Source organism: Artemia sp. Qi Xiang Cuo, chromosome 1 (assembly GCF_049724085.1).
Source record: "Artemia sp. Qi Xiang Cuo chromosome 1, ASM4972408v1, whole genome shotgun sequence".
In the NCBI taxonomy this organism is placed as follows: domain Eukaryota; kingdom Metazoa; phylum Arthropoda; class Branchiopoda; order Anostraca; family Artemiidae; genus Artemia; species Artemia sp. Qi Xiang Cuo.
In genome coordinates this window covers 26,439,955-26,464,266 of record NC_142794.1, presented here as the reverse complement: position 1 = coordinate 26,464,266, position 24,312 = coordinate 26,439,955, and the positions used below count along the sequence as shown (strand labels likewise).

At 34.0% G+C, this 24,312-nt stretch overlaps 1 protein-coding gene across 1 annotated transcript in view; it reads left to right on the top strand.

Annotated features, from left to right (window-relative positions):
- The window catches only part of LOC148956163 (glycine receptor subunit beta-like), a 163,343-nt gene that overhangs the window by 9,521 nt on the left and 129,510 nt on the right, over nt 1-24,312 (top strand). Inside the window, exons 3-4 of the mRNA XM_089094262.1 lie at nt 18,074-18,159; nt 18,811-19,016. Of these exons, the coding sequence (XP_088950388.1) occupies nt 18,074-18,159; nt 18,811-19,016 (292 nt within the window). The remainder of the gene's footprint in view (nt 1-18,073; nt 18,160-18,810; nt 19,017-24,312) is intronic.

Here is a 24,312-nt window from a genome sequence, read left to right as displayed (position 1 = left end):
TTGGAGTCAAACAGGTATCGTGGCTTGCTCCCTGAACCGGCACGAACAGGGTGTAATACAAGGCACCAGAACCAACTGGAACCTTGTAAGCCCGTGGTTACCAACTGATGATACAGACTGTCTTTTCGACAATATTTTGTGTCTCATTTTAATAAGTAAGAGGCAAGGAATATTTAAATTATATTTTGTGTCTCATTTAATTCATGTTATTTAACATAATAAATTTGTATCGTATCGTATCGTCATTCATACAGGAGAAAATATTTATGCGTAAATGATTCATATATGATATATATATATATATATATATATGAATGATATATATATATATATAGTGTGTGTGTGTGTGTGTGTGTGTGTGTGTGTGTGTGTGTGTGTGTGTGTGTGTGTGTGTGTGTGTGTGTGTGTGTGTGTGTGTGTGTGTGTGTGTGTGTGTGTGTGTGTGTGTGTGTGTGTGTGTGTGTGTGTGTGTGTGTGTGTGTGTGTGTGTGTGTGTGTGTGTGTGTGTGTGTGTGTGTGTGTGTGTGTGTGTGTGTGTGTGTGTGTGTGTGTGTGTGTGTGTGTGTGTGTGTGTGTGTGTGTGTGTGTGTGTGTGTGTGTGTGTGTGTGTGTGTGTGTGTGTGTGTGTGTGTGTGTGTGTGTGTGTGTGTGTGTGTGTGTGTGTGTGTGTGTGTGTGTGTGTGTGTGTGTGTGTGTGTGTGTGTGTGTGTGTGTGTGTGTGTGTGTGTGTGTGTGTGTGTGTGTGTGTGTGCGTGTGTGCTGTGTGTGTGTGTGCGTGTGCGTGCGTGTGTGCGTGTATATATATGTTTATTTCTATAGAGACTTAATAATATTAGATTTACTAAATTTAAAAAGAGACAATATTTAAAATGTATTTTGTTTTCAGTAAACTGCAAGTTATGTTCTGGTTTTTAGAAGGCACTGGGGACGTCGGCCCTACTCCTCTAAGGTTCTGCTCGTTTTGACCGGCCCCTTTTTAAAAAATTAATTTCTTGATAAACTTACAAGTTTGAAATATTATGGAAGAATTGTGGGTAAAATCCCAAGCATAGGAGAGAGTTGAGCGTATACTCTATAGATTCTTGATTCATTTTGTTTTTGAAAATACTCTGTAATTATTAAATACTGAATTTTGAATTAAACTAGGAATCGAATCAAATTACCTAAAATTTAGATTAAGTCACGCCGGCTAGTCGCAGGAAATGACTAACCCATGGTCACCAAAAATTTCATCAAGTCAATTGCGTTGATAACATATCAAACTAAAAATTCCTTCAATACCGCTAAGCTTCTTGGAATATTTAAATAGGGGGTTAATAACTATTGCTGGATTTGTGATCCTTACAGCAGACACAGGAAGTTTATTTAGGCTAAAAAGTAAAGGGCAAAGCATTGCTCAAGAAATCTGAACAATACTAGCACAAGTCCATACAGAATATTAGTCCATTAGGTATTGATGTTCTGGAGTTGGAAATTCGATTGGAGGTTGAAAGTTCTAGTGCCCTTTTCAAAAGTCAAAAGTGATTGGAGGGCAACCAGCCTCCCCCACGCTAATTATTTCTCCGAACACATCCTATCAGAATTTTGAGACAGTCATTTTACTCAGAATAGTTGAAAGGTCTAGTAATTATGTCTTTGGGGACCCCCTCCCCCAGAAAAATTCAAGCTTATGTGTTTTTGACTTTTTCAAGTTTCTGTTCATGTGTTACTAACATTTTCAATTTTCTATTTGCGTCTTTCTGACTTTTTCAAATTTTTGTTCTTGTATTCCTGACTTTTCTCAGTGTATATTTGCGTGTTTTTACTTTTTCAATTTACATTTCGTGTGTTATTGACTTTTGAAGTTTCTGTTTAAGTATTTCTGACTTTGTCAAGTTTCTGTTCATGAGTTTCTAATGTTTTCAAGTTTCCTTTCGCTTGTTTTCTGGCTGTTCACGATTCTGCTAAAGTTTTGAGTTCTATGTTTCCTTGAAAGCTCTCACCTTTAAAAAAGGCTATTATTCTTGCTAAATCAACGATGTAAGAGAAAAAACAAATTCCTTGCGTAATTACAGTACCAAAGGAAAATATATGCAATATAGCTTATTTGTATATTTTATGAAGCTTCAATCGCTTGGATAAATCATATTTCCAAGGAATTAACTTAGTAGAGATGATGCAGGTATACTGTTTTTTCTCCAGTATTTATTCTCAAATGAGTAGAACTCTGTATAGATCAGGTAGAACTCTGTGTAAATCTTTTGGCACAAAGCTTGCAGGTGTTTATATTTTTCCTCAAGTGGGAAGTCTCAAATGAGTAGATAGGTTAGAACTCTATGAAAATGCTTTTCTGCATATCTTGGAGATATACGGCTTTTCTCCTGTATGAATTATCAATGATGAATTTCGATGAATTTGAACTTCTAGAAAATGAATTTGCGCATATCGTGCAAGTAAAGGGTTTTTCTCCAGTATGAATTCTCATATGAGTAGACAGGCTAGAACCCTTGTGAAAATTTTTTACTGCATATCCTGTAGGAATAAGGCTTTTAAAACTTGACATTCATGCGGTTAATTTTTTTTTCGTTTGGTAAAGCTACTTCTTCCTGAATTTTCGGGCTGTGGAAAAGCGGAATAGCTTTCTTTCCATAAATTAGATCATTCATTTTTGTCTCCTTGCATTGCAAATTCATTTTTTTCAATAGTGATGGGTACAGTCTCATAACAATAGATAGTGCCATAGTTCCTGCAGGACTTCGATTTTCATAGGTGGGGCTACTTCTGGTAGTAGGAATGACCCTAGTACTCGTGACAGGGCTCCATATATGGGCATAGAGTCCCTAGGAGGAACACCTGTGCTGTCAGTCGTGACGGGGCACCATATATGGGCATGGAATCCCCAGGGAGAACCCGTTTCCGAGAAATTGATTGCGTAGCCTAGTTTAACCTCATAAGCTCGTGATGGGGGGGGGCACCATATATGGGCATAGCCTCCCTAGGGGAAATGGATTTCTGATAACTTGATTACGTCATTGATTGTAAATTTTATTAATCTAGGACACATGAAGGGGTTCCATTTATGAGTATTGAATACTGAACTAACACCATATTATGATCTACAATTGACTCTAACATCAAACGGGACTCCATTTATTCATGGTTTATTAATATCTGATGGATAGTGTCAAGGTCGATTTATTTGTTGTTGTTGTTGTTGTTGTTGTTTGGCCAAGTGTAACGACACTGAGAATGATTTACATAATCGCTAGGGGAATGTATTGATCTAGGGGAACTAAATTTCCAAGGTCGATTTATTTGTTGTTGTTGTTCGTCCAGGTGCACGCTAGGGGGGAATGTTATGATCCAGGAATAGGAAACAGGATCACGTGTCTCCTTCTAAAACAATCAGAGACTTAGTTACATCTCCTTCTAGACCAATCAGAGGCTTGCTTGCATATGGTTTTCCCATTACATCGTAATTCACCCTTGAGATTTCATTGATAACGGACATGCATTGTGATTAAATTATCAGAAAGTATTGTGACACAGTGGATACAAGAAAGAATATTATTGGCGAACCAGAAGCCTTGGCAGCCTCAATTTACAATGTAAGTTCTGTTTAAGTACATTTTCATTTATTTTCCTTGGTCACCCTCCAGTATATTTAGGTAAATCCCCCCCACAATAATACAAACTCCACTATGCTATCTTTATATTCGCTAGAAAAAGTAAAATATTTTCTTTTTACTACCTAAACCTAACCCCCCTCAAAACCCCCCTTTGTTTTACAAGTATAATTCTTTCATTGGAAATAATTCTCTTTTTTTGATAAATTCTTGCTTTTCTCTATTGTGATCTTTTCTATAACTGACTTCTGTCAATTCTTAGGCATTAAGCCGCAATGTTTTGACATAAGCTCTCCGCGCGAGGTTATAAATAATTTGTCACCCTTTTCATATTTAGTTTACAATAGTGGTTTTAGTCAATTTAGGTTTCAATGCTTTTTGCATAATTTTCTGTTGTCCGAAATAGCTGAAAAAAAATTGTCTGCAAAATTAATACAGATATTTAGGAAATTTTAAATATATATTCTATGTAAGATCGAAAAGATCTATTTCCCAAATTTAATTACTAACAAATATTTGTAGGACATTGCTGAAAAGTGGGGGGGATGGGGCTTCTTAGTGATAAATGCTTTTCTAGACAAAATTATGGCTAGGGGGAGTGCTAATTTTCCTTCTGTAAAAAAAGGGGGAAATTATTTCGCTGCTAACTTTTTTCTCTTCTTTTAAGGTCAATTATGAAGAAGGGATTGTCCCCCTTCCATTGCAGAGAGCAAGGGAGTATGAGGCGGCCCCCATGAGACCATCAATTATTAAGTATGTTGGCCCATACATGACCTCAAAACAAATCTGGATGAATACAGGTCCATCGACACTCCATGAGCAATGTGAGATTGTGACTATCCCCGTCCTACACGAACAAGATGCTGCCCCCTTGAACCCCTGTTACGCTGCGGGGACTTCTATGGTCTTATTACAGTCCGAAAATACACACCATTTAAGCCCCAGTCAAGCTACCGGGCTTTCTATGCACTCCGCATTGCCTGGACCTTTAAGACATGCTATAGGCCTAACATTAGCTCTTCATCACGCAGTATTTAAGCTATCGTATTCCCGTCAAGTGTCAGTGCACTCTCCTCAACTATCTCCGCCAAGTGCTAAGCCTTTCATGCATGATAGAAGGGTTGGCCCCTCCAGGCAAGTCATAGACCAACAAATGGCTCCCTATCGTGTAATGTCCAAGCCTCCAGCTTCCTGTCAACTGGTTGGACAATTTGATGACGTGAGTAAATTTTTTTCAATCAAATAAGCTATTTTTTAGCTGTTAGAAAGCCATTTACTCTTTACTTTTGTCTTTTCACTTTTTTGATTATTCAGGAGCATGTTATAGAAATATCTAAAACAAAACTATTTGTCAATCTAATATAAACTTGTCGAAGACATTAAAATGTTATTTTCGCTATAATACGCCTCTCCCCCCATCCCCATGGTTTTAAATTTCTCTACTTCCCCCTCCCTCAGAGATATCTAAATATAATGTAATTTTTTTTTCTTTGTCAAACCACTCTTTTTTTCTAATCGTTTCTATTTTCTCTGGCTCCCACTGTAGGCCATAAACTGTTGCTATCTTTAAATATTATTTTTCATTAATTTCTAGCCTGACTTACTGATAGATTGACTAGATTCTTTTTATCTCAAAATGCTGTTTTTTTTACTAGAATATTATAGTTTATCGTATACAAGGAGGGGGCTGGTCGCTGTGGCGGCCGGGAAGGGCCGTGGGGCCCGGGAAGTGCCGCGGTGGCCCGCTGGGCCGGCTTGGAGGGGAGCATTAAATAGTGGAAACTGAGGGGGGGAGCTTGAACAAAATCAAATTGCCTTCTATGTAAAGCGTTTTAGATTTTCGTTAAGTTGGAACTTTCAGAATATCGATTGAGTAGTGTATATGCTACTGCTAAGCACATGTAAATAATAATCCAATTTTAAAAAAAAAACAGTAGGGGTGATTTAGACACTTTGAAAATAAGCTATTTTTCATTTATAGGTTGCATTGGTCCCATACTCTTCATCTCCCCCCTGCTCGTCAGTTGGAGAAGGAGATGACACGCTTGTGGACTTCCTCAACAATTCAACATGGGACGGTATCATTAATGAAATACCGTTTAACATTGATGAGTTTATAGGTGATTTTTTTAATGTTGATAATAGCGCAGTTGAGCAGGGGGATTTACCTTTGCTGAGTCCAAACACCATGCAGCTTTTGGATGATTTTACCCGGGAATTACCAGGGAATCCTCCTCCTCTAGCCCCCGATAACCTACTTCCACTTCAATCGAATGAAGTGGATTCTCATAGCCCAATTATTGAACAATGTGGAGGGGGAAGGGGTGTTGATAATATACAAGAGGGGGAGGAGGGGGTAATAATCAATTTACGACTTACATTCTCTTGATTTTTCAAAGTCTATTTTGGATTTCTTTCGTTGAAATGCAAGAGTTGGAATATTTCAGTAGTGTTTTGTCATGATTTACCATGTCGCAGCTAGATTCTCTTAATTTATCAAAGTTCTTTTTGAATTTCTTTCATTGAAATGCGAGAGTTGGATTATTTCAGTAGTGTTTTGTCGTGGTTTACCTTGTCACAGTTGCATTCTCTTAATCTTTCAAAGTTCATTTTGAATTTCTTTCATTGAAATGCAAGAGTTGGATTATTTCAGAAGTATTTTGTCGTGGTTTACCTTGTCACAGTTACATTCTATTTATTTTCAAAGTTCATTGTGGATTTCTTTCATTGAAATGCAAGAGTTGGATTATTTCAGTAGTGTTTTGTCATGGTTTACCTTGTCGCATTTACATTCTCCTGATTTTCGACGTTCATTGCGGATTTCTTTCATTGAAATGCAAGAGTTGGAAAATTTCAGTAGTGTTTTGTTGTAGTTTACCTTGTCGCAGTTACATTTTCTTGATTTTTCAAAGTTCATTTTGAATTTCATTCTTTGAAATACAAGAGTTGGATTATTTCAGTAGTGTTTTGTCATGTTTTACCTTGTCGCAGTTACATTCTCTTGATTTTCAACGTTTATTGCGGATTTCTTTCAGTGAAATGCAAGAGTTGGAATATTTCAGTAGTGTTTTGTTGTATTTTACCTTGTCGCAGTTACATTTTCTTGATTTTTCAAAGTTTATTTTGAATTCCTTTCGTTGAAATGCAAGAGTTGGAATATTTCAGTAGTGTTTTGTTGTGGTTTACCTTAACACAGTTACATTCTCTTAACTTTTCAAAGTTAATTTTGAATTTCTATCATTGAAATGAATGAGTTGGAATATTTGTAGTGTTTTATTGTTGTTTAACTTGTAAAAGCTACATTTTGTTGATTTTTCAAAGTTAATTTTGAATTCTTTTCGTTAAAATGCAAGAGTTGGAATATTTCAGTAGTGGTCTGTTGTGGTTTACCTTATCGCCTTGACATTCTATTGATCTTTCATAGTTCGTTTTGAACTTCTTTCATTGAAATGCAAGAGTTAGAATATTTCACCAGTGTTTTGTCGTGATTTACCATGTCACAGTTACATTCTCTTGATTTTTCAAAGTTCATTTTGAATTTATTTCGTTGAAATGCAAGAGTTAAAATATTTGAGTTGTGTTTTGTCGTGGTTTACCATGTCACAGATATATTCTCTTAATTTTTCAAAGTTCATTTTGAATTTCGATCATTGAAATGCAAGAGTTGGAATATTTCAGCAGTGTTTAGTCGTGATTTACCTTGTCACAGTTACATTCTCTTAATTCTTCAAAGTTCATTTTGAGTTTCTTTCAATGAAATGCAAGAGTTGGAATATTTCAACAGTGTTTTTTCGGGGTTTTCCTTGTCTCAGTTACATTTTATTGATTTTTCAAAGTTCATTATGAATTTCTTTCATTGAAATGAAAGAGTTGGAATATTTCTATAGTGTTTTATTATGGTTTACCTTGTCACAGTTACATTCTCTTGATTGTTCAGATTTCATTTTGAATTTCTTTCAGTGAAATGCAAGAGTTAGAATATTTCAGTAGTGGTTTGTCGTGGTTTTCCTTTTAACAATTACATTTTGTTTATTTTTCAAATCTCACTTCGGTTTTATTTCGTTGATGTGCGAGAATTGAAATATTTCACTAGTCTTTTTTTGTGGTTTACCTTATCATATCTACATTTTCTTAATTGTTCAATTTTCATTTTGGATTTATTTCGATGAAATGCATAAGTTGGAATATTTCAATAGTGTTTTGCGTGGTTTACCTAGTCACAGTTACATTCTCATAATTTTTCGAAGTTCATTTTGGATTTCTTTCGTTGAAATGCAAGAGTTGGAATATTTCAGTAGTGTTTTGTCATGGTTTACCTTGTCACAGTTACATTCTCTTTATTTTTCAAAGTTCATTTTGAATTTCTTTTCGTTGAAATGCAAGAGTTGGAATATTTCAGTAGTGTTTTGTCATGGTTTACCTTGTCACAGATACATTCTCTTTATTTTTCGAAGTTCATTTTGAATATCTTTCATTGAAATGCAAGAGTTGAAATATTTCAGTAATGTTTTGTCATGGTTTACCTTGTTACAGTTACATTCTCTTGATTTTTCAAAGATCATTTTGGATTTCTTTCGTTGAAATGCAAGAGTTGGAATATTTCAGTAGTGTTTTGTCATGGTTTACCTTGTCACAGATACATTCTCTTGATTTTTCAAAGTTCATTTTGACTTTCATTCATTGAAATGCAAGAGTTGGAATATTTCAGTAATGTTTTGTCATGGTTTACCTTGTCACAGTTACATTCTCTTGATTTTTCAAAGTTCATTTTGGATTTCTTTCGTGAAATGAAAGAGTTGGAATATTTCAGTAGTGTTCTGTCGTGGATGACCTTATAATAGATACTTTTTCTTGGTTTTTAAAGCTTCCTTTGGTTTTCCTTCGGTGAAATGCGATATTTTGAATATTTCACTTATGTTTTGTTGTGGTTTACCTTGGAAAATTTACATTTACTTTATTTTTAAAAATTAATTTTGTATTTAATTCATTTAAATGAAAGGTTAGGTTAGGTTAGGTTCGGTTAGGTTAGCCTACGTACGCGCGCGAACGTAGGCAAACCTAACCTAAACTAATTTGATCTAACCTAACCTAACAAAAATCAAGAAAATGTAACTGTGTCAAGGTAAAGCACAACAAAACACATTTCATCGAAAGAAATCCAAAATGAACTTTGAAAAATCAATAAAATATAACTGTGAAAAAGTAAACCAGTGAAAAAAACTACTGTAATATTCAAATTCTTACATGTCAACGACAAAAATCAAAATTAACATTCGGTAAATCAATAGAATGTAACTGTAATAAGATAAACACCGACAAAAAAACACTGAAATATTCCTACTCTTGCATCTCCCGAATGAAGAACAAAATGAGCTTTGAAAAATCAAGAGAATGTAACAGTGACAAGGTAAACCACGACAAAACACTACTGAAATATTCCAACTCTTGCATTTCAACGAAAGAAATTCAAAATGTGCTTTGAAAAATTAAGAGAATATAATTGTGACAAGGTAAACCAAGACAAAACATTACTGAAATATTCCAACTCTTGCATTTCAACGAATGAAATTCAAAATGAACTTTGTAAAATCAAGAGAATGTATCTGTGACAAGGTAAACCTTAACAAAACACTACTGAAATATTCCAACTCTTGCATTTCAACGAAAAGAAATTCAAAATGAACTTTGAAAAATTAAGAGAATGTAACTGTGACAAGGTAAACCATGACAAAACACTACTGAAATATTCCAACTCTTGCATTTCAACGAATAAAATTCAAAATGAACTTTGAAAAATTAAGAGAATGTATCTGTGACAAGGTAAACCATGACAAAACACTGCTGAAATATTCCAACTCTTGCATGTCAACGAAAAGAAATTCAAAATGAACTTTGAAAAATCAAGATAATGTAACTGTGACAAGGTAAACCATGAAAAAAGACTACTGAAATATTCCATCTCTTGCATTTCAATGAAAGAAATCCAAAATGAACTTTGAAAAATTAAGATAATGTAACTGTGACAAGGTAAACCACAACAAAACACTACTGAAATATTCCAACTCTTGCGTTTCAACGAAAGAAATTCAAAATGTGCTTTGAAAAATTAAGAGAATGTAACTGTGACAAGGTAAACCAAGACAAAACATTACTGAAATATTCCAACTCTTGCATTTCAACGAATTAAATTCGAAATTAACTTTGAAAAATAAAGAGAATGTATCTCTGACAAGTTAAACCATGACAAAACACTACTGAAATATTCCAACTGTTGCATTTCAACGAAAAAAAATTCAAAATGAACTTTGAAAAATTAAGAGAATGTAACTGTGACAAGGTACACCATGACAAAACACTACTGAAATATTCCAACTCTTGCGTTTCAACGAATAAAATTCAAAATGAACTTTGAAAAATTAAGAGAATGTATCTGTGACAAGGTAAACCATGAAAAAACAATACTTAAATATTACAACTCTTTCATTTCAACGAAAAGAAATTCAAAATGAACTTTGAAAAATTAAGAGAATGTAACAGTGACAAGGTAAACCATGACAAAACACTACTGAAATATTCCAACTCTTGCATTTCAATGAAAGAAATTCAAAATGAACTTTGAAAAATCAAGAGAATGTAACTGTGACTAGGTAAACCACGCAAAACACTATTGAAATATTCCAACTCTTGCATTTCATCGAAAGAAATCCAAAATGAACTTTGAAAAATTAAGAAAATGTAAGTGTGACAAGGTAAACCACGACAAAACACTATTGAAATATTCCAACTCTTGCATTTCAGCAAAAGAAAACCAAAGTGAACTTTGAAAAATCAAGAGAATGTAACTGTGACAAGGTAAACCATGACAAAACACTACTGAAATATTCCAACTCTTCCATTTCAACGAATGAAATTCAAAATGAACTTTGGAAAATTAAGAGACTGTATCTGTGACAAGGTAAACCATGACAAAACACTACTGAAATATTCCAACTCTTGCATTTCAACGAAAAGAAATTCAAAATGAACTTTGAAAAACTAAGAGAATGTAACTGTGACAAGGTAAACCATGACAAAACACTACTGAAATATTCCAACTCTTGCATTTCAAGGAGTGAAATTCAAAATGAACTTTGAAAAATTAAGAGAATGTATCTGTGACAAGGTAAACCATGACAAAACACTACTGAAATATTCCAACTCTTGCATTTCAACGAAAGAAAATTCAAAATGAACTTTGAAAAATTAAGAGAATGTAACTGTGACAAGATAAACCATGACAAAATACTACTGAAATATTCCAACTCTTGCATTTCAATGAAAGAAATTCAAAATGAACTTTGAAAAATTAAGAGAATGTAACTTTGACAAGGTAAAACACAACAAAACACTACTGAAATATTCCAACTCTTGCATTTCAATGAAAGATATTCAAAATAAAGTTTGAAAAATCAAGAGAATTTAACTGTGACAACGTAAACCATGACAAAACACTACTGAAATATTCCAACTCTTGAATTTCAACGAAATAAATTCAAAATGAACTTTGAAAAATCAAGAAAATGTAGCTGTTAAAATTTAAACCACAACATACAACTACTCAAATATTTCAGCTCTCGCATTTCAACGAATTAAAACCAAAATGAACTTTGAAAAATTAAGAGAATGTAACTGTGAATACGTAAAGCACGCAAAACACTATTGAAGTATTCCAACTCTTGCATTTAATTGAAAGAAATCCAAAATGAATTTTTAAAAATTAAGAGAATGTAGATGTGCCAATATAAACCACAACAAAATACAACTGAAATATTCAAACTCTTGCATTTCACCGAAGGAAAACCAAAGTGAACTTTGAAAAATCAAGAGAAAGTATCTGTGATAAGTTAATCCACGACAAAACACTATTGAAATATTCCAACTCTTGCATTTCAATTAAAGAAATTCGAAATGAACTTTGAAAAATCAAGAGAATGTAACTCTGACAAGGTAAACCACAACAAAACACTACTGAAATATTCCAACTCTTTCATTTCAATGAAATAAATTCAAAATAAACACTGAAAAATCAAAAAAATGTAACTATGAAAAGATAAACCCCAACACAACACTATTGAAGTATTCCGACTTCGCATTTCAACGAAAAAATTTCATAATTAACTTTCAAAAATTAAGAAAATTTAACGGTGACATGTTAAACCACGACAAAACACTGCTGAAAAATTCCAACTCTTGCATTTCAATGAAAGAAATTCGAAATGAACTTTAAAAAATCAAGGAAATGTAACTGTGACAAGGTAAACCATGACAAAACACTATTGAAATATTCCAACTCTTGAATTTCAATGAAAGAAATTCAAAATGAACTTTGAAAAATAAATATAATGTAACTGTGAAAAGGTAAACCACAACAGGACACTATTGAAATAATCCAACTCCTGCATTTTAACGAAAAAAATTCAATATTAACTTTAATAAATCAACAAAATGTAGCTGTTAAAAGGTAAACCACAACAAAACACTACTGAAATAATCCAACTCATGCATTTCAATGATAGAAATTCAAAATGAACTTTGAAAAATTAACAGAATGTAACTGTGTTAAGGTAAACCACAAGAAAACATTACTGAAATATTCCAACTCTTGCATTTTAATGAAAGCAATTTAAAATGAACTTTGAGAAATGAAGAAAATGTAACATTGACATTTTAAACCACGACAAAACACTACTGAAATAATCAAACTCTTGCGTTTCAATAAAAGAAATTGGAAATCAACTTTGAAAGATCAAGAGAATATAACTGCGACAGGGTAAACGACAACAAAACACTACTGAAATATTCCAACTCTTGCATTTCAATGAAAGAAATCCGTAATGAACGTTGAAAATCAAGAGAATGTAACTGCGACAAGGTAAACCATGACAAAACACTACTGAAAAAATCCAACTCTTGCATTTCAACGAATGAAATTCAAAATGAACTTTGAAAAATCAAGAAAATGTAACTGCGACAAGGTAAACTACAACAAAACACTACTGAAATATTCTAACTCTTGCATTTCAATGAAAGAAATCCGCAATGAACGTTGAAAATCAGGAGAATGTAAATGCAATAAGGTAAATCACGACAAAACAATACTGAAATTATCCAACTCTTATACTTCAATGAAAGAAATCCACACTGAACTTTGAAAATCAAGAGAAGTTAACTGTGACAAGGTAAACCACAACATAACACTACTGTAATATTCCAACTCATGTATTTCAACGAAAGAAATTCAAAATGAACTTTGAAAAATTAAGAGAATCTAACTGCGACATGGTAAATCATGACAAAACACTACTGAAATATTCCAACTCTTGCATTTCAACCAAAGAAATCCAAAATGGACTTCTAAATTGGTTATTACACCCCTCCTCCCCCTCCCCCTCTTGTATAGTATCAACACCCCTTCCCCCTCCACATTGTTCAATAATTGGGTTATGAGAAGCCACTTCATTCGATTGAAGTGGAAGTAGGTTATCGGGGGCTAGAGGAGGAGGATTCCCTGTTAATTCCCGGGTAAAATCATCCAAAAGCTGCATGGTGTTTGGACTCAGCAAAGGTAAATCCCCCTGCTCAACTGCGCTATTATCTACATTAAAAAAATCACCTATAAACTCATCAATGTTAAACGGTATTTCATTAATGATACCGTCCCATGTTGAATGGTTGAGGAAGTACACAGGCATGTCCTCTCCTTCTCCAACTGACGTGCAGGGGGGAGATGGCGAAAATGGGACAAATGCAACCTATAAATGAAAAATAGCTTATTTTCAAAGTGTCTAAATCACCCCTACTGTTTTTTTTTAAAATTGGATTATTATTTACATGTGCTTAGCAGTAGCATATACACTACTCAATCGATATTCTGAAAGTTCCAACTTAACAAAAATCTAAAACGCTTTACATAGAAGGCAATTTGATTTTGTTCAAACTTCCCCCCCCCCTCAATTTCCAGTATTTAATGCTCCCCTCCGAGCCAGCCCAGCGGACCACCACGGCACTTCCCGGGCCCCGCTGCGCTTCCCGGGCGCCACAGAGACCACCCCTCTCCTTGTATACGATAAACTATAATATTCTAGTAAAAAAAAAGCAACAATTTGAGATAAAAAGAATCTAGTCAATATCTCAGTAATTGACTAAAAATTAACAAAAAATATTATTAAGAGATAGCAACAGTTTATGGACTATAGTGGGGACAGAAAAAATAGGAAAGATTAGAAAAAAAAGAGTGATTTGACAAATCAAAAAACAAAAAAGTTACATCATATTTAGATATCTCTCAGATAAGGGGAAGCAGAAAAATTTAAAACAATGGGTGTGGGGGGAGGGGGGTATTATAGCGAAAATAACATTTTAATGTCTTCGACAAGTTTATATTAGTTTGAAAAATAGTTTTGTAATAGATATTTCTATAACCTGGTCCTGAATAATCAAAAAAGTGAAAAGACAAAAGTAAAGAGTAAAAGGCTCTCTAACAGCTAAAAAATAGCTTATTTGATTGAAAAAAATTTACTCACGTCTTCAAATTGTCCAACCACTTGACAGGAAGCTGGAGGCTTAGAAATTACACGATAGGGAGCCATTTGTTGGTCCATGGCTTGTCTGGAGGGGCCAACTCTTCTACCATGCATGGAAGGCTTAGCACTTGGCGGAGACAGTTGAGGAGCGTGCAATGGCACTTGACGGGAAGCTGATAGCTCAGATATTGCGTGAGAAGGAGCCGATGTTTGGCCTATGGCTTGTCTTGAAGGTCCAGCCAATGCAGATTGCACAGAAGGCCCCGTAGCTAGACTTGGGCTTGAAGGGTGCGCATTTTTGGATTGTAATAGGAGCACAGAAGGCCCCGCAGCATAGCAGGGGCTCAAGGGGGCAGAATCTTGTCCGTGTAGGGCAGGGATAGTCACATTCTTATCTTGCTCATGGAGTATCCATGGACCCGAATCCCTCCTGATTTGTTTTGAGGTCATGCATGGGCCAATATACTTAATAATTGATGGTCTCACAGGGGCTGCCTCGTCCTCCCTTGCTGTCTGGGATGGAGGGGGGGTCAATACATTCTTCATAATTGGCCTTAAAAAAGAAGAGAAAAAAGTTAGTATCGAAATAATTTCCCCCTTTTTTTTACAGAAGGAAAATTATTGCTCCCCTTAACCATAATTTTGTCTAGAAAACATTTATCATTAAGAAGCCTCCTCCCCCCCCCCCGCTTTTCAGCAATGTCCTAAAAATATTGTTAGTAATTATTTTTGGGGAATAACTTTTTTCGCTCTTACATAGAATATAGAATTCCAATGTCCTAAATATCTATATTAATTTTGCAGACAATTAGTTCTCAGCTATTTCAGGCAACACAGAATTACGCAAAAGCATTGAAAACCTATATTGGCTAAAACCACTAATGTAAACAAAACAGGAAAAGGGTGACAAATTATTTATAACCTCGCGGAGAGCTTATGTCAAAAACATAGCGGCTTAATGTCTAAGAGATGAAAGAATTCAGTTATAGAAAAGATCAAAATAGAAAAAGCAAAAATTTATCAAAAAAAGAGAAATATTTCCAATGAAAAAACTATGCTTGTAAAACAAAGGGGGGATTTGAAGGGCGTTAGGTTTATGTAGTAAAAAAAACATATATTACTATCTCTAGCGAGTATAAAGATAGCATAGTGGAGTTTGTATTATAGTGGGGGGGGGGGATTTACCTAAATATACTGGAGGGTGACCAAGGAAAATAATTTTATTTAAAAATAAAAAATGAATATGTACTAAAACAGAACTTACATTGTAAATTGAGGCTGCCAAGGCTTCTAGCTCGTCAATAATATTCATTCTTGTTTCCATTGTGTCACAATACTTTCTGATAATTTAATCACAATGCATGTCCGTTATATATGAAATCTCAAGGGTGAATTGCGATGTAATGGGGAAACCATATGTAAGCAAGCCTCTGATTGGTCTAGAAGAAGATGTAACCAAGTCTCTGATTGTTTTAGAAGGCGACACGTGATCCTGTTTCCTATTCCTGGATCATAACATTCCCCCCTAGCGTGCACCTGGACGAACAACAACAACAAATAAATCGACCTTGGAAACTTATTTCCTTTAAATCAATACATTCCCCTAGCGATTATGTAAATCATTCCCAGTTTCGTTACGTTTGGCCAAACAACAACAACAACAACACATAACTCGACCTTGACACTATCCATCAGATATTAATAAACCATGAATAAATGGAATCCCGTTCGACGTTAGAGTCAATTGTAGATGATAACATGGTGTTCGTTCAGTATTCAATGTCCATAAATGAAACCCCTTCATGAGTCCTAGATCAATAAAATTTCCAATCGATTTCGCAATAAAGTTCTCATAAATCCATTTCCCCTAGGAAGGCTATGCCCATATATGGTGCCCCCCCCCGTCACGAGCTCACGAGGTTAAACTAGGTTACGCAATCAATTTCTCGGAAACGGGTTCTCCCTGGGGATTCCATGCCCATATATGGTGCCCCGTCACGACTGACAGCACAGGTGTTCTCCCTAGGGACTCTATGCCCATATATGGAGCCCTGTCACGAGTACTAGGGTCATTCCTACATCTGTTTGCCAAAAAATCAGACTAGCATATGGGTTGCCTAAACTGCAAAGTAAATACCCATCATTCCATGTAGCTTAGATGGCCATTCCATTTAGGTTATCCAAAGCTATTATTATGAATATGCAATCTTAGAAATAACTGAAAAACATTTAAATTTCTGACTTTCATATATTACGGTTTGGAGGGAACACGAGAAAGTGGCCATTAAGAAGGCTTCATTCCATTGTTACTCCACTTTTTAAGTTTTCCTGTATTGAGATGTAAGGCTTGAACGTCACTGGAATGAGTTTTCAAAAGATTTGTGGGGTAGTCGCTAATCTGAATAAAGTAGTGGGCATGTTCAAAGGTAAGAAAAATTAATTTCAGAAATAAATGATACGAAGAGTCCTTAGGTTTAAAAACGGTGAAGAGGGTAATGACTAGGGGGTTCGCGTAAAGCCGAATAAATTAGATTTAGGAGTGATTTAAAGAAAAAGTTGCATGAAATCAATAAAAAGAAGGTTTTTGACTAATATAGTTTGCTATAGGAGTTTTCGTGAATTTGAATAAAAAGTTTTAGAAGCGATATATAGAAAAAAGCCATTGAAGAAACTTAAAGTAAAAGCCCTCGAAGATATTTGAAACTCAAAGGTTTACCTTATAGTGTTTTTATTCCATAATGGTCATAAGCTTAAATAATATAAGAAAATTATAAATTCTTTCACTATAAATAGGCGTTTTTATTCTGTAAAGATCGGAGAAAAATGTAATCAAATTTTTATATACCTGAAATATAAGAAGTAGTTCTTAAACAAGACGGAAATGAGGAAACTAAAGTTTAAAAATGTTAAATCTCCGAAAAATAGAAGATATATAAATAGTATTTGCTATAAATAATGAGTGTTAATAATTAAAACTTTACTGAACTAAAAAGACTTAAATTGGGAAACCTTAAAGGCATAAGGTTCAAAAATAAAGATTCCTTCCATAAAAAGCCGTTCCTTAATAAATAGGAACATGGAGAAATATGAAAATCAGAATGTCTAAACATAGACCTTGAAATCAATAAAATATGTCGGGTTAAAAAAAAACTTGGATTGTAAGCCCGTAAGTAGACGCGATTGAGTAGTTTGTGGGGGGGGGGAGGGGTAGTAAAACACATAGTTGTCAAAAATTTAGTATTTTAGTCGGCAAGGGCTAGGCAATTTTCCCCGAAGAAATGTAATATTCAGAAAATTTCCCCGATATCTAATGTTGACCTTGGTTTTGTGACATTTGACATTCTAAGACGTAAGACTCTAAATTTAGTATGAAGAAATCAGCATTGCTCCCCAGCAGTGGACTATAGAAGTATGTAAAAACACGTTTATGAATTTATAGGTTATGGATAAAACGTTATTATTCCAAATGACTAGAAGTCATAATTACAAGTTATGTAACCCGTCTATTCTAGTGTGAGGGGGTCCTAAGGGGGGCGTATAGACTCTCTCGTTTTCTCTGAAAAAATGTAATAATAAAACTAGCCTAATAGAATAAATAGAGAGCAAGTCATAGTCTCTAAATGAAAGACAAATGTTAAGATTAATTGTCTGCCCTTACCATTGATAACATGACATTACAGTGTTTCGACACAGATGGGATCATTAATGTAAAACTGTTTGACCAGGAAAAACTGTTTGACCAGGCATGACCAGTCATTTAATATCTTAATTTTCTGACCGTGTTAAAATGATCAATAGAAATTTGGTGAATTGAACCGCTGCTTTATTTATAGTGCTTGGCCTAGCCTTATGATATTGAACAAGGATTACATTTCGTTCTGACACTTTTCATCCGTTCTTTTTTAGTGCAAAACGAAAGCATTGCTAAGTCACAGGATATTGGTCTAATTGTTCTTGTGCATAGTGTCAACAAGATAGCCGATGACGAGGCGGTAATTCCATTTTTGTCTTTTTCTCACTTTCTTCAATTATACATACTGAGTGACGTTCCTGTTTTAACCTTGCTTTCTTATTTCACCTACATACAATATATTTCAATTGTATAAAAGATGAAACAAAAAAGAAAATTAAAAAAAAAACTTTAAAAAGTAATCATACCAAACATAAATTATTTTTTTAGACCTGTGGGAAATCATAGAAATAATGCAAACACAATACAGCACTGACGTGAACTGGTTTAGGGCAAGGGCATTTAATATATGATTCATTAGCCTAGGTGCATGCTGAGGAATTTGTTTTAAAAGTTATTTGTATGACAGGGAAGGGTCTAGTTAACCAGGCATCCTTGTAAAGGGTATCTTACTTCGTTTTATTCTATTTCTTTTTCTATTTTCCACTACTTCTAAATTATTTCTTTTGTGTGTAAGCTAAGTTATCCAGTATCAAACTCTTTTCTGTTAGTTTGTCACTGCCAATTTGTTATCTTTTAGTCCACGCTATGTCATCTTTCAGTCCATATTTTGTTTCTTAAATTCATTTCTATGCTTCTATCTTTACATTATTGCTTATTGTTAATTTTTTGGAAGCGTTTTTCCTTAGGTCTTTTTATTTGTCTCTAATACTTGTATTTATTATCAAAACAGATAACAACGATCAAATTCTACCTTCAAATATTTTGGGAAGATCCGAGATTACAAATGAAGAAAAAGAAAGAAGTGCGTGTTCCATTTTATTTGGCCAAATGCTTGTGGCAACCGTACTTTTACTTCCCCGAGGCAACAGGCAACGAACAAAGGAAGCAAATCGTATTTTCTATTCGTCCAAATGGATCCGTTAGAACCACCTCTTTGTGAGTTGTTACTTTCTTAATACTTTTGAAAATCACAGATTACTTCAGGACTACTAAATTGTTCCTAGAAACTGCTTATAATTATTGTCATCCAGTTTTATGACCTTTAGAATCAATTTTAACGTTCTCCAGGGTTAATATTCGATCTCTTTCAATGCATCTACTAAAACCACACCCATCGCATTACGTCTAAATTACACAGCTTGGATTCTCAACAGAATTAATTGTGGCTAATATCAAAATAGTTATTTAATTTTTGTAACAACAAGGATTTATTGAATTAAGCTAAATTTTAGTTAGAATCCAAAAAATACTCTCCCTCCAAAATCCAACTTCTTTTTTCACTGTAGATTGTGAATGTAAAATAGTTTACAAGAGATCGACGAAATGCCATCTTTAAATAAACTAAATACATATCCTCAAGTTCTTTTATTCAGAGAAATAATTTCTGAATATAGTGTTTATTTCTTCACTAGAGCCAACATTGCGATACTGCTACTCCTACTACTACTAACAACTCACCTCAGCACAAAGCCACCTGAAGCCAACACAGCTATGCACGCTCTTCCTCCATCCCAATCTATTCAAAGCCTCCCTTTTCACGCCCTTCTAGGAAGTTCCCATTTCCTTTAAATCTTTCTTTATGAAGTCTTCCCACCCCAGACGAGGACGACCTGCTTTCTATTTAGCCCTAGACGGTTTGCCGAAAAGGACAATCTTCGGCAATCTGTCATCCCTCATATGCACAATGTTCCTTAGCCATCTCAACCTTTCTTTCATTATAGCCCTAGAAAGTGGGATTGAACCACATTTTCTTCTGGGGATACTTTGAAATCTTAAGCTAATGGGAGATTTAACGAAAATTAAATCTTTTTGTATTACCCCTTTACCCCTTTGTATATACGCAGTAGTGAATTTTCAACTAGTGAAGGGCTTGGAGCATAATTTAATCTATTCGTCTCTATCCTCACAACGATACTTTTTTTTATTTACGAATCAAAACTGCTCTACTAAGATTTATCTTAATGGCAAACATTCTTGGGATGAATAAAAAATGACAATTTCAAAAATGTAAATCATTTCAACTAAAACGAAAGCTTTGCCTGCAAAATCCCTCTTCTTTTCATTGTAGATTCCAAATACATGATGCTTGCAAGTAGAGTGCTAACTTATACTTCTATGGCCTTATGTTCCTTCCTGTCCTATTTGCTTGCCTTATGTTCCTTCCTGTGCTATTTGCTTGCCTTATGTTCCTCGGTACCTTTCCAGAACATGTACTTATGGATTTGTTTGCCTTATGTTCCTTCCTGTGCTATTTGCTTACTTTACGTTCCTTGGCACCTTTCCAGAGCATGTACCTATGGATTCTAGCAGACTATGTTCCTTCCTGTGCTATTTGCTTGGCTTATGTTCCTTCCTATGCTATTCTAGGAGTTTATGTTCCTTCCTATTCTATTCTATAGCGCTATGTTCTCTTCTATGCTATTCTAGGAGCGTACGTTCCCTCCCATACTATTCTATAGCGCTATGTTCCTTCCTATGTTATTCTATGGGACCTCTACACGTGATTAAACACGTTTTGAAACTACATGCTATTTGATTGCCTTTCCTTGGTACCTTTCCAAACGAGCGGGGATTCCCCTTGCAAAAAGCGATATATTTTATTTTTGGACAATTGCCTTAACTCGAGAGTAGTTTGATTAAGAATGTAACATGTCTAGAATTGTTTGATTGACATTTGCAAAGGGGGATAAGGGATTCGCGAATTGGACTATACAAACGATATTAATTGAATAATAGAGAAAAAAAACAGAGCTAGATAGTATTTGCGAATTGGATTGTATGAAGGTGGAGAAAAAGGGTTAAAGTGATTAGCAGTTAAGGTAACCCTGAAGAGCATGTTAATTCATACCTTATTTATTATAAATTTAAGACAACATAAATCTATGAAAATTGTTATTGATGATAGAATGATATTGCGAGTTGACCTAGCTCTACCTCTCCGATGTGTTCTGTATAATACAAAAGTGGTGTTTGAACAGTGTTGTCAGTTTAAAATAGAGTCTAACGTTATTGTATACTAAAAGTTGATACTAAGAGAGATGTAGATGGCAAGAAAAGAATTTTAATAATTAAATTCAGAACAAACCTTAGAAATCCTTGCAAATCAAGTAGTAAGGTGTATGTGAGAACGAACAATCAAGGATCATAAGCACCAACGACCCTAACCAGCAGAGATATCAACCCCCCAAAAGTCCCCTATCCCCAAACTCGAAAAGTGCCTCCCTCCCTCCAACTTTTTGGCCCCCTCACCCCCCCCCCCCTTCCCCATTTTTTTTTTTTACATGATATATTTTTCAACTTTTTTTTTACATGTCTTCGAATAAGATGAAACATACTTAAATTCAGTAGTGTTTTGTCTTGGTTAACCTTGTCACAGTTACTTTCTCTTGATTTTTCAAAGTTCATTTTGGGTTTCTTTCATTGAAATGCAAGAGTTGGAATATTTCAGTAGTGTTTTGTTGTGCTTTACCTTCTCACAGTTACATTCTTTTGATTTTTCAAAGTTCATTTTGGATTTCTTTCCTTGAAATGCAAGAGTTGATTACTTCAGTAGTGTTTTGTCGTGGTTTACCTTGTCACAGTTACATTATCTTGATTTTTCAAATTTTATTTTGAATTTCTTTCGTGAAATGCAAGAGTTGGAATATTTCAGTAGTGTTTTTTAGTGGTTTACCACGTCACAGTTACATTTTCTTGATTTTTCAAAGTTTATTTTGAATTTCTTTCGTGAAATGCAAGAGTTGGAATATTTCAATAGTGTTTTATCGTGGTTTACCTTGTCACAGTTACATTCTCTTGATTTTTCAAAGTTCATTTTGGATTTATTTCCTTGAAATGCAAGAGTTTGAATATTTCAGTAGTTTTTTGTCGTGGTTCACCTTGTCACAGTTACATTCTATTGATTATTCAAAGTTCATTTTTTGGATTTCTTTCATTTAAAAGCAAGAGTTAGAATATTTCAGGAGTGTTTTGTTGTGGTTTACCTTGTCAAAGTTACATTCTCTTGATTTTTCAAAGTTCACTTTGGATTTTTACATTCTCTTGATTTTTCAAAGTTCATTTTGAATTTTTTTCGTGAAATGCAAGAGTTGGAATATTTCAGTAGTGTTTTGCGGTGGTTTACCATGTCACAGTTACATTCTCTTGATTTTTCAAAGTTCATTTTGAATTTCTTTCGTGAAATGCAAGAGTTGGAATATTTCAATAGTGTTTTATCATGGTTTACCTTGTCACAGTTACATTCTTTTGATTTTTCAAAGTTCATTTTTGGATTTATTTCCTTCAAATACATTAGTTTGAATATATCAATAGTGTTTTGTCCTGGTTTACCGTGTCAATATTATCTTCGATTGATTTTTGAAAGTTCATTGTTGATATATTTAATAGAAGTTCAAGAGTTGGAATATTTCAATAGTTTTTTTTCGTGGTTTACCATTTCATCGTTACATTCTATTGATATTTCAAAGTTCATTTTGGTATTTCTTTCGTTCAAATGCAAGAGTTAGAATATTTCAGTAGTGTGTTGTTGTGGTTTACCTTGTCACAGTTACATTCTCATGATTTTTCAAAGTTCATTTTGGATTTCTTTCCTTGAAATGCAAGAGTTGGAATATTTCAGTAGGATTTGTGGTGGTTTACCTTGTCACAGTTACATTCTCATGATTTTTCAAAGTTCATTTTGAATTTCTTTTGTTGAAATGCAAGAGTTGGAATATTTCAGTAGTGTCTTGTTGTGCTTTACCTTGTCACAGTTACATTCTCTTGATTTTTCAAAGTTCATTTTGAATTTTTTTCGTTGAAATGTAAGAGTTGGAATATTTCAGTAGTGTCTTGTTGTGCTTTACCTTGTCACTGTTACATTATCTTGATTTTTCAAAGTTAATTTTGGATTTCTTTCGTTGAAATGCAAGAGTTGGAATATTTCAGTAGTATTTTGGCATGGTTTACCATATCACTGTTACATGCTCTTGATTTTTGAAAGTTCATTTTGAATTTCTTTCGTGAAATACAAGAGTTGGAATATTTCAGTACTGTTTTATCGTGGTTTACCTTTTCACTGCTACATTCTCATGATCTTTCAAAGTTCATTTTGGATTTCTTTCCTTGAAATGCAAGAGTTGGAATATTTCAGTAGTGTTTTGTCGTGGTTTACCTTGTCACAGTTACATTCTCTTGATTTTTCAAAGTTCATTTTTGGATTTCTATCGTTGAAATGAAAGAGTTGGAATATTTCAGTAGTGATTTGTTATGGTTTACCTTGTCACAGTTACATTTTCTTGATTTTTCAAAGTTCATTTTTAATTTCTTTCGTTGAAATGCAAGAGTTGGAATATTTCAGTAGTGTTTTGTCATGGTTTACCTTGCCACAGTTACATTCGCTTGATTTTTCAAAGTTCATTTTAGATTTAGCTAGTTGAAATTCAAGAATTGGAATATTTCAGTAGTGTTTTGTTGTGGTTCACCACGTCACAGTTACATTCTCTTGATTTTTCAAAGTTCATTTTGGATTTCTTTCGTTGAAATGATAGAGTTGGAATATTGCAGTAGTGTTTTATCATGGTTTATCTTGTCACAGCTACATTCTCTTGATTTTTCAAAGTTCATTTTGAATTTTTTTTAATGAAATGCAAGATTTGGATTATTTCAGTAGTGTTTTGTCGTGGTTTACCTTGTCACAGTTACATTCTCTTAATTTTTCAAAGTTCATTTTGAATTTCTTTCATTGAAATGCAAGAATTGGAATATTTCAGTAGTGTTTTGTCATGGTTTACCTTGTCAAAGTTACATTCTCATGATTTTTCAAAGTTCATTTTGAATTTCTTTCATTTAAATGCAAGAGTTGGATTATTTCAATAGTGTTTTGTTGAGGTTTACCTTGTCACACTTACATTCTCTTGATTTTTCAAAGTTCATTTTGGATTTCTTTCATTGAAATGCAAGGGTTGGAATATTTTCAGTAGAGTTTTGTCATGGTTTACCTTGTCACAGTTACATTCTCTTGATTTTTCAAAGTTCATTTTGGATTTTTACATTCTCTCGATTTTTCAAAGTTCATTTTGAATTTTTTTTAATGAAATGCAAGAGTTGGAATATTTCAGTAGTGTTTTATCGTGGTTTACCTTGTCACAGTTACATTCTCTTGATTTTTCAAAGCTCATTTTGGATTTCTTTCCTTGAAATGCAAGAGTTGGAATATTTCAGTAGTGTTTTGTCATGGTTTACCTTTTCACAG